Raw genomic sequence first — 10429 nt, forward strand, 5'->3', positions numbered from 1 at the left:
TTTATCCTCTTGTTTCTTTTCCCCTTCACTTACCTAGTCTCCAACAAAGACTGAATAAGTCTCTCCCTTCCCTGTTACCTTCTCTTCCCCAAGAGTAGGACAAGTTGACTGATGCCTCCTAGATGCCCTTGTACTTTTAAGTCTCATCCCTGTAGTGAGTGCTCAGATCTGCCAGGACACTCTCAGTACTTTTTGTGCTTGCAATGTGTTTTTCTCTTCTGAGGAGTGATGCTAAGTCTATCTTAGACCCTTCTTTTACTCTTCTCTCTTCTTTATAGTTTTTCCAGACCTCACCCCACTCCCATCTTTGCTCTCTGCAAGGGCTTAAAAGGGCAGCTCAAGAGGTATCTTTTCCAGAATTGGGTGTTTATCTTTCTATTTAAGTTTGGACTCCTCTGTCTCCTTATAATGTTGACTGTATTGGATTTATGTGGTTTTATTGCTTTGGTTGACTTCCGTAGCTTTGTGAAAGGTACATGAGAGAGATTCCATTTAAGCTGCTGCCCCTGACCTTGGCTGCCTCAGTTTTCACTGTGCATATCTTGACAAGCCATTTAGGAACTGTGCGGAGCAGGTTTGGGAACTTTGGGTAAGGGTAGAGGATTAGAAAGAAGACATTTGATTTAGAATGTATTGATTCTGAGATGTTTCTGTCCATTCATTTAGAGATGTTCATCAAACAGTGAGATATCTGATCTGAACCTCATGTCAGAGATAGGAATTATAGCTTCTATAAACTCTGGTAGAGTCCTAGTAGGCTGGAATTAGAGCCATAAATTCCTTTGTGAAATGCCTGCCTTGTTCTAACGCCTACCTATGTACTCAGATTCATCTCCTATGAACATATAAGGGCTTTGGAAAACAGATAATATGGGGATGTTACTCAGTTCAGTTCAGTCACTCAGTCGTATCCGACTCTTTGTGACCCCATGGACTGCAGCACGCCAGGCTTCCCTGTCCATCACCAACTCCCAGAGCTTACTCAAACTCACATCCACCGAGTCAGTGATGTTACTAGTAAAGTACTATTTTCTGGTGCTTTATATTATCATATTCAACAGTTTGGTTGATGTGACAGAGATCTAGATATTATTTTTAACAATCAGTCTTTGCTGCTGAACCTGTTGAAAGAAAAGGAAAATCATAGATCGGTAGATCAGATCACCTACTTGAGGGAAACAAAATAACACATAGACTAAAACTTCATAATTAAGTTTTTTTGGCATATTCAAAATTTGCCTCAGTAACCGTAATGCTCATTAAGTAGGTTAAAGTCATAAATCTTCAATGTTCTATGCCAATAACTTTCTAAAGCAAGTGCCATTTCTCCTGTCCTCCTCCCGATCACCCTTTACTTGGCTGGTGGTGGTAGTTTAGTTGCTAAGTCATGTCTGACTCTTTCGACCTCATGGACTATAGCCCACCAGGCTTCTCTGTCCATGGGATTCTCCAGGCAAGAATTCTGGACTGGGTTGCCATTTCACTCTCCAGGGGATCTGCCAACTCAGGGATCGAACCCATGTCTCCTGCATTGCAAGCAGATTCTTTACTACTGAATCACCGGGGAAGCCCTTTACTTGGCTACAGAAAGACAAATGTATGCATGCTTATACCTAAATGCCTTTAAGATAATAATATCTATATTAAAATTTTTTATATTTGTTTTATTGATTATTTATTTGGCTGTGCTCAGTCTTAGTTGCAGCGCATGGAATCTTCGATCTTTGCTGAAGCATGCGGGATTTTTTTTAGTTACAGCCTGCAGGATCTTTAGCTGTGGCATGCAAACTCTTAGTTGCAGCATGTGGAATCACAGTTCCCTGAACAAGGATTGAACCCAAGCTCCCTGCATTGGGAGCGTGAAATCTTAGCTACTGGACCACAAGGAAAATCTCAATAATACCTATTTTTAAATACAGTGTAATTAACAGAGTTTTCAGGCTATAAACTGTGATGGATTTTCCATGTGTTACTTGAGTGTGTGCGTAAGTTTTCTTCCTTTTATAGGAGAAAATAAAATCAAAAAACAACAACAAAGAAATGGCATTTGTAAAAGCACAAATTTTTAAAAGGTAGTACTCCTTTACCTCTTAAATACGTTTCCCAGTTGTGTATTTTTATGGTTGCAAGCAAGAGTAGATGATTTCTTTCTCCACTGAAATACTCTTTAGATGGAAAAGACAATAATGGTGAAGTAAAAAAAAAAAAAAAACTGTCCTCATTTGAAACATGAGAAGTTTTTAAAGTGATTGGCTCTTTCACTTGACATTTTATTAATCTGAATACCTGGATAAAGCTGTTCTTCAAATTGCACGTTCTTTTGAATTCACCAAAAGGCAGTGTAGTGTTGTGAGTCAAATTGTGGTCTCTGGAACCCTACTGCCTGACTTCTCAGTCCATGCTTCCTTTACTGTGCCTGCTTTCTCATCTGTATAATTGAATACAAATAACACCTACTTCATAAAAATTTGTGCAGATGATCTGTAATTTCATTGGAACAATGTTGTTTAATTGCAAACTATTACTGTGAGATTATATCATCAAGATTCTGGGGTGGGATTTTTGAGACTATTTAGAATTTGTGTATCTTTCATTGCTAGATGTATATGTCTAATTGTGTTGGCTTCATGTGTTACTTAGCGTGTCAACCAGTTACCACAAAATTGATGGATGTATGATGCAAGACAGAAAAATCAAAAATAGTATTATCATAGAAGTCTCTATGAATATGAAAGCATTCATGAAGAATTAGAGCTGCCTTAATTTTTTGTGCTTTTTATTATTTTCCTTAGGATCTAAGAATTTAAGGATCCATTCCTCCATACATGTAAACCCTAGGGGCACTTTCGTGCATTGGAGAAGGAAATGGCAACCCACTCCAGTGTTCTTGCCTGGAGAATCCCAGAGACGGGGGAGCCTGGTGGGCTGCCATCTGTGGGGTCGCACAGAGTCGGACACGACTGAAGCGACGCAGCAGCAGCAGCAGCAGCAGGGGCCAGAAACGATACTCTAGAAAGATTTTGTTAGTGTTTTTAATGACCGCTTTGTTCAGCAGCCGTCTCTCTTCTGTCCACCAGGTGGCAGTAGAGCACTTTGTATCCATACCATGCCCTGTTCCCACTTCGTAGCCAGCAGTATTAACCTGGAATAGGACCAGAAAACACCATACACCAGAGTGTGCAGTGTTCCTTCAGCTGGGTTTTACAGCATCATATTTTAAACATTTTATTGAGGATAATGACAACAATAGATTGGATAATATTCCTTTCCACAAATTCTTTTAGCTCAACTGAAGTACACACAAACCCATGATAAGAAGCATATGTGGAATCTTTGCAGTAGCTGGAATAACTACATAGGACTTAACTGAATTAACAAAACAATCTCCAGATATTTTTTAGTATATTTAAGGTTAAATGGAAATAAACCTTTGGCATCCAGGGCAAATTAATTTTAGGTGGTAAACTGTGAGAGCCCTATCCTTGGTAAAGTGATTAAGCCAAGCCATCTTATTTTCCAGGTGCAACACTGCGCTGCAAGTCAATCAGTACAGAAATTTAAATCACTTCAACACCAATGGAGAAGTATGAAAAATTAGCTAAGATTGGGGAGGGGTCTTATGGGGTTGTATTCAAATGCAGAAACAAAACCTCGGGACAAGTGGTAGCTATTAAAAAATTTGTGGAATCCGAAGATGATCCTGTCGTTAAGAAAATAGCTCTAAGAGAAATACGCATGTTAAAGGTAGGTTAACTTCCTCTGTACATCTATAATATCACAGTACTGGAAAATTACAAAGAATTTTAAAGTGATCTTTTTTTTTTTTTTTTTTCTGTTGGACTAAAATTCCTCTGTATCAGCAACTCTGTAAATAGATCATCACTTTGGGCTTTGGCCACTCTGATCTTTAAGTGATATTATGAGTACAGCCATAGACTGTTCAAATTTTGATTGTTAAAAACTCATTCTGGTTGGTAAATATTCAGTGTCTTAAGTCCCCTCATCCCCAGTGTTTATCCTCCCCTTCAGCCCTGGCCTTTCCTCCCAACCCCCAGCCAAGTCCTTCTCCCCATAAACCAGCAACCAAAAGGGCTTTTTGTGGTACAGAGGGACCCACAGGGCTGCATCAGAGTGCCTGTAGTCATCGATCTGGTTTGGGCCCGCCTGAGCTCACTGGTTCTTAAGACACATTGACCATCACCCCCAGCTATGTATACACACTTTACACAAAGCCTTTACATTGTTTTTAAAGGCTTTAAAATAACATAGGATTTAATATGGAAGATTCACAAGTTTTCTATGCAAATTTTTTCCTATCCTAAAAAATCTTACAAGTTTAGAGCCGTAAGAGAGCTTAGAGATGCTTCTCATGCGACATAGGGAGGAAACTGAGACAAAAGGCAGTGCACCGGGATGCCCTGAGGACCTTGTCGGAATGCAGATTCTGAGTCTAGGTCTGGGGTCAGCCTGAGACTCCGTGTTTCTAACACACTCCCTGATGGCACAGATGCTGCTTGTCTGTGGACCACACTTTGAGTAACAAAAGTGTGATTTCCTCAGGAACACACAGCTCACCTTGGCTTTTTGGCATATGTCACCTGTTTACAGGAAAACCCCAGAAATCTAGTTTTTAAAAGGAGATAAAACTCCCTTCCCTTTAAAAACACTTGTAGCAGGTTTCCTCAACTAAAAAGTTTTAGCATTTTGTTTAAAATATGACTTGATATGCACGGAGTTTTCAAGAGCACATTCATCATGATTTTAAAAACAGTTCCCTGTTAACTTCGTGGCCAGCAGAGAGTGCTGATCAGACACACGGCTCATCACAGATGAACTGGGTGTGTCTGAACCTGGCAGTGGGTGGTTTTCTAATAGGAAAGCTTTTTATGCACCCACTCCCACCAACCCTTCAAGTACAGTTAATGGTCAGGTAGCACCTCCTGGGTTACAAGTGTCCAATTTAAGGGTGCACTTGAAGGTAAAAAAAATAGCCAGATTCCAACTCACTTTGGTCTCCAGTGATGGCTCTCTGATGGTAAAGAATCTGCCTGCAATGCAGGAGACCCAGGTTCAATCCCTGGGTTGGGAAGATCTCCTGGAGAAGGGAATGGCTACCCAGTCCAGTATTCTTGCCTGGAGAGTCCCATGGACAAAGGAGCCTGGCGGGCTACAGTCCATGGGGTCGCAAAAAGAAGGACACCACTGAGAACTAAGCACGATGGCTCTCTGAAGGTGCGTCTCTCCTGCCTCTGGTATGTTTCACCCACCTGCGCCCTGAAGAGATCCCTTCCGTGATAAACCTACCTTACTTTCCTCACATACTCCTACTATTTAAATTTCCTTTGATTTCCTCCTCACTACCTGTTTTTCTTTACACAAGTCACTGTTTTCTGATCTAAGTTCATTTGATTTGCAAAGAAGATATAAATTGCCAATCCACTCAGAGAGAGAGCTGAAAACCTTGCCAGCACATCCAGCTGCAGTACCTGCGCATCCCTGACTCTTGATAGAGACTCTTAGCTCCCAGTCTGCAGTTTTGGCCTCAGCACGAAGCATCTGGCTCACCTGTGTGACCTGTTCCGTCCACTGTTTGCCTTTCTGCTCTTTTAGCTGGTGGAGCACATAGGAGACACATTGATCTGGTGCCCCGGGTATATAGTTAATGTGTAATGTGTTCTCTTTCCCCACACTGTTGAGCAGCAGGCACATAGTCACAGGGTGATACTTTTTGTTCTGGGTTATTTTTTTTTTTTTTTGGTTGGTTGGTTTTTTGTTTTGTTTTCTTTTCTTTTCTTTTTCTTTTTTTGATCAAGCCATGCTTACAGATAAGAGAGAGTATACTGTACAAGTCACGGTACTTTAAGCCTCTCTACCGGGCCTGCAAAATATTTGTTGAGTTTCTACAATATACAAAATACTGCATATCTTTCTGAGTAAATGGTGTCTAGGGTTTGGAAAGTTAATTCGTCTACTGTAGTGGGAAAACAACAGGAAGATGACTCAAAAGTAGGAGTGATGAGATGTCCTGGTTTATAGCTTCTGTCCCAGTGTTCCATGTGGTTAGCATCCCTTTTTGTCTGGCTAGCATTTTCTTTCAAAAGTGTGGTAGTTCACGTGTGAAATTATACAGTCACTTACCTATAGGCAGAGTGACCACGTTTGCCGATTTGCCTGGGACAGTCCTGGTTTATACTCGTTACCCTGGTTGGGTGATAAATTATGTAGTTACTTTAGTGATATTATCTTACTTAATCGGGGCTTTTCCTTTGATTTGCGACATTGTGAAATGCTTGTGAAAGGCAGCCTTGTGAAATGCTTCAGTCTGGGAATTGAATTTAACTCATTAAACATCTCAGCATAAGAGAGAACAAGAAAATCAAAGAAGAGAGCTGAAAATGTGATAAATTTAGACACAGACTAACCATAAGGATTCCTAGAATATGCAGTTATTTCAGATTCGAGGGTTGAGATCTAGTCTTTCTGAGCACAACACTAAAATCCAAGCCGGATTTCAATGCAGCCATTTACATTAAATCTATGACAGTATATAAGCTAAATGGGTATAGATGATTTTTATAGTCTTTTACTCAATAATTCCATTACCATTCTATATTCAGATCATCTTACAACTTGTATACTTAGAATTTCCACTAAATTCATAAAGCATTTTTAATTTTAGTGCTTATATTTTAAGTTGTACTTTGCTATCTCCAGAAAGATTCAAGCAGCTTAGTTACCCTTTACTATGGGGTATGTTAGATAAATTCTTTCTTCCAGCTTTAAGATTCTTTGGTACTTACTAAGAGTAGTTCCTCTTTTGAGTAACTGTAATAATTTCTCGGCAAGAAATGCACAGAGAAAGATGAGCAAAGCCTTTGGCTCTTAAAATTGTAAGGGGTCTGGGAGAAACTATTACAAGAAGTGAATCACCAACTTTTGTATTTCAATTCCTTTGCAGCAATTAAAACATCCAAATCTTGTGAACCTCATTGAGGTGTTCAGGAGAAAGAGGAAAATGCATTTAGTCTTTGAATACTGTGATCACACACTTTTAAATGAGCTGGAAAGAAACCCAAACGGGTAAGTAATCTAGAAAACTGAAGTTCTCCTGGCTAGTTCCAGGTTCATTATATGTGGGATTCAGTTTAGTTCAGTTCAGTCGCTCAGTCGTGTCCAACTCTTTGCGACCCCATGGACTGCAGCACACCAGGCCTCCCTATCCATCATCAACTCCGGAAGCTTACTCAAGCTTATGTTCACTGAGCCAGTGATGCCATCCGACCATCTCATCCTCCATCATCCCCTTCTCCTCACTCCCTCAATCTTTCCCAGCATCAGGTTCTTTTCAAATGAGTCAGTTCTTCACATCAGGTGGCCAAAGTATTGGAGTTTCAGCTTCAGCATCAGTTCTTCCAATGAATAATCAAGATTGATTTCCTTTAGGATTGACTGGTTGGATTTCCTTGCAGTCCAAGGGACTCTAAAGAGTCTTCTCCAACACCACAGTTAAAAAGTATCAATTCTTTGGCACTCAGCTTTCTTTATAGTCCAACTCTCAAATCCATACATGACTACTGGAAAAACCATAGCTTTGACTAGGCAGACCTTTGTTGGTGAAGTAATATCTCTGCTTTTTAATTTGTTGTCTAGGTTGGTCATAGCTTTTCTTCCAAGGAGCAAGTGTCTTTTAATTTCATGGCCACAGTCACCATCTGCAGTGATTTTGGAGCTCAAAATAAAGTCTGTCACTGTTTCCATTGTTTCCCCATCTATTTCCCATGAAGTGATGGGACCAGATGCCATGATCTTAGTTTTTTGAATGTTGAGTTTTAAGTTGGGTTTTTCACTCTTTTCTTTCACCTTCATCAAGAGGCTCTTTAGTTCCTCTTCGCTTTCTGCCATTAGGGTGGTGTCATCTGCATATCTGAGGTTATTGATATTTCTCCCAGCAGTCTTGATTCCAGGTTGAGCTTTATCCAGCCCATCATTTTGATGGTGTCCTCTGCATATAAGTTAAATAAGCAGGGTGACAATATACAGCCTTGATGTACTCCTTTCCTGGTTTTGAACCAGTCTGTTGCTCCATGTCCAGTTCTAACTATTGCTTCTTGACCTGCATACAGATTTCTCAGCAGGCAGGTCAGGTGGTCTGGTATTCCCATCTCTTTCAGAATTTTCCACAGTTTATTGTGATCCACACAATCAAAGGCTTTGACATAGTCAATAAAGCAGAAGTAGATGTTTTTCTGTAACTCTCCTGCTTTTTTGATGATCCAACAGATGTTAGCAATTTCTGGTTCCTCGGCCTTTTCTAAATCCAGCTTGAACGGCTGGAAGTTCACGGTTCACATACTGTTGAAGCCTGGCTTGGAGAACTTTGAGCATTACTTTACTAGCGTGTGAGATGAATGCAATTGTGCGATACTTTGAACATTCTTTGGCATTGCCTTCCTTTGGGATTGGAATGAAAATTGACCTTTTCTAGTCCTGTGGCCACTGCTGAGTTTTCCAAATATGCTGGCATATTGAGTGCAGCACTTTCACAGCATTATCTTTCAGGATTTGAAATAGCTCAGCTGGAATTCCATCGCCTCCACTAGCTTTGTTCATAGTGATGCTTCCTAAGGCCCACTTGACTTCACATCCCAGGATGTCTAACTCTAGGTGAGTGATCACACCATTGTGATTATGTGGGTCATTAAGACCTTTTTTGTATAGTTCTTCTGTGTATTCTTGTCACTTCTTCTTAATATCTTATGCATCTATTAGGTCCATACCATTTCTGTCCTTTATTATGCCTATCTTTGCATGAAATGTTCCCTTGGTATCTCTAATTTTCTTGAAGAGATCTCTAGTCTTTTCCATTCTATTGTTTTCTTCTATTTCTTTGCATTGATCACTGAGTGATTTTTATCTCTCCTTGCTATTCTTTGGCACTCTGTACTCACATGGGTATATCTTTCCTTTTCTCCTTTGCCTTTCACTTCTCTTCTTTTCTCAGCTATTTGTAAGGCCTCCTCAGACAACCATTTTGCTTTTTTGCATTTCTTTTTCTTGGAGATGGTCTTGATTACTCCCTCCTGTACAATGTCACAAACCTCCATCCATAGTTCTTCAGGCACTCTATCAGATCTAATCTCTTGACTCTATTTGTCACTTCCACTGTATAATCATAAGAGATTTCATTTAGGTTATATCTGAATGGTCGAGTGGTTTTCCCTATGTTTTTCTTTTCTTTTTTTTTTTTTTTATAGTGAAAACTTTTATATTTGGAATTAGCCAGCTGGACTCAGTTTAGATGATGCCAATTTTGTTGGCAACATCCAAAGCATCATAGTCAGGAGCCAGTTGAACATATGCCTTCTTCTCTCCATCAGGCCTGATCAGAGTATTGACCTTAGCCACATCAATGTCATAGAGCTTCTTCACAGCCTGTTTAATTTGGTGCTTGTTGGCCTTGACATCCACAATGAATACCAGTGTGTTGTTGTCTTCTATTTTCTTCATGGCTGACTCGGTGGTGAGGGGGAATTTGATGATGGCATAGTGGTCAAGTTTGTTTCTCCTAGGGGCGCTCTTCTGAGGATATTTGGGCTGCCTCCTGAGCCGCAGTGTTTTGGGCTGCCGGAAGGTGGGCGATGTCCGGATCTTCTTTTTTTTGTGGCTGTGGACACCTTTCAACACTGCTTTCTTGGCCTTCAAAGCCTTTGCTTTGGCTTCAGCTTTAGGAGGAGCAGGGGCTTCCTTCTTCCCCTTCGGCGCCATCTTCATGAAAAGCTTCCCTATGTTTTTCAATTTAAGTCTGAATTTGGCAATAAGAAATTCATGATCTGAGCCACAGTCAGCTCCTGGTCTTGTTTTTGCTGACTGTATAGAGCTTCTCCATCTTTGGCTGCAAAGAATATAATCAGTCTGATTTCGGTGTTGACCATCTGGTGATGTAGTCTTCTCTTGTGTTATTGGGAGAGGGTGTTTGCTATGACCACTGCATTCTCTTGGCAAAACTCAATTAGCCTTTGCCTTGCTTCATTCTGTACTCCAAGGCCAAATTTCCTATTACTCCAGGTAGCTCTTGACTTCCTACTTTTGAATTCCAGTCCCCTATAATGAAAAGGACACCTTTTTTGGGTGTTAGTTCTAAAAGGTCTTGTAGGTCTTCATAGAACCGTTCAACTTCAGCTTCCTCAGCATTACTGGTTGGGGCATAGACTTGGATTACCGTGATAGTGAATGGTTTGCTTTGGAAACGAACAGAGATCATTGTGTCATTTTTGAGATTGCATCCAAGTACTGCATTTCAGACTCTTTTGATGACTATGATGGCTACTCCATTTCTTTTAAGAGATTCTTGCCCACAGTAGTATATATAATGGTCATCTGAGTTAAATTCACCCATTCCAGTCCATTTTAGTTCGTTGATTCCTAAAAT

At 40.3% G+C, this 10429-nt stretch overlaps 1 protein-coding gene across 4 annotated transcripts in view; it reads left to right on the top strand.

Moving 5' to 3' along the window:
• The window catches only part of CDKL4 (cyclin-dependent kinase-like 4), a 54835-nt gene that overhangs the window by 10230 nt on the left and 34176 nt on the right, over positions 1–10429 (top strand). For all 4 annotated transcript variants that reach the window (XM_010855567.1, XM_010855570.1, XM_010855568.1 and 1 more), the window contains exons 2-3: positions 3521–3744; positions 6959–7080. In XM_010855567.1, the coding sequence (XP_010853869.1) occupies positions 3577–3744; positions 6959–7080 (290 nt within the window). In that variant the 5' untranslated portion in view covers positions 3521–3576. The remainder of the gene's footprint in view (positions 1–3520; positions 3745–6958; positions 7081–10429) is intronic.

Source organism: Bison bison, unplaced genomic scaffold (genome assembly GCF_000754665.1).
Source record: "Bison bison bison isolate TAMUID 2011002044 unplaced genomic scaffold, Bison_UMD1.0 scf7180017864366, whole genome shotgun sequence".
NCBI classification, from domain to species: domain Eukaryota; kingdom Metazoa; phylum Chordata; class Mammalia; order Artiodactyla; family Bovidae; genus Bison; species Bison bison.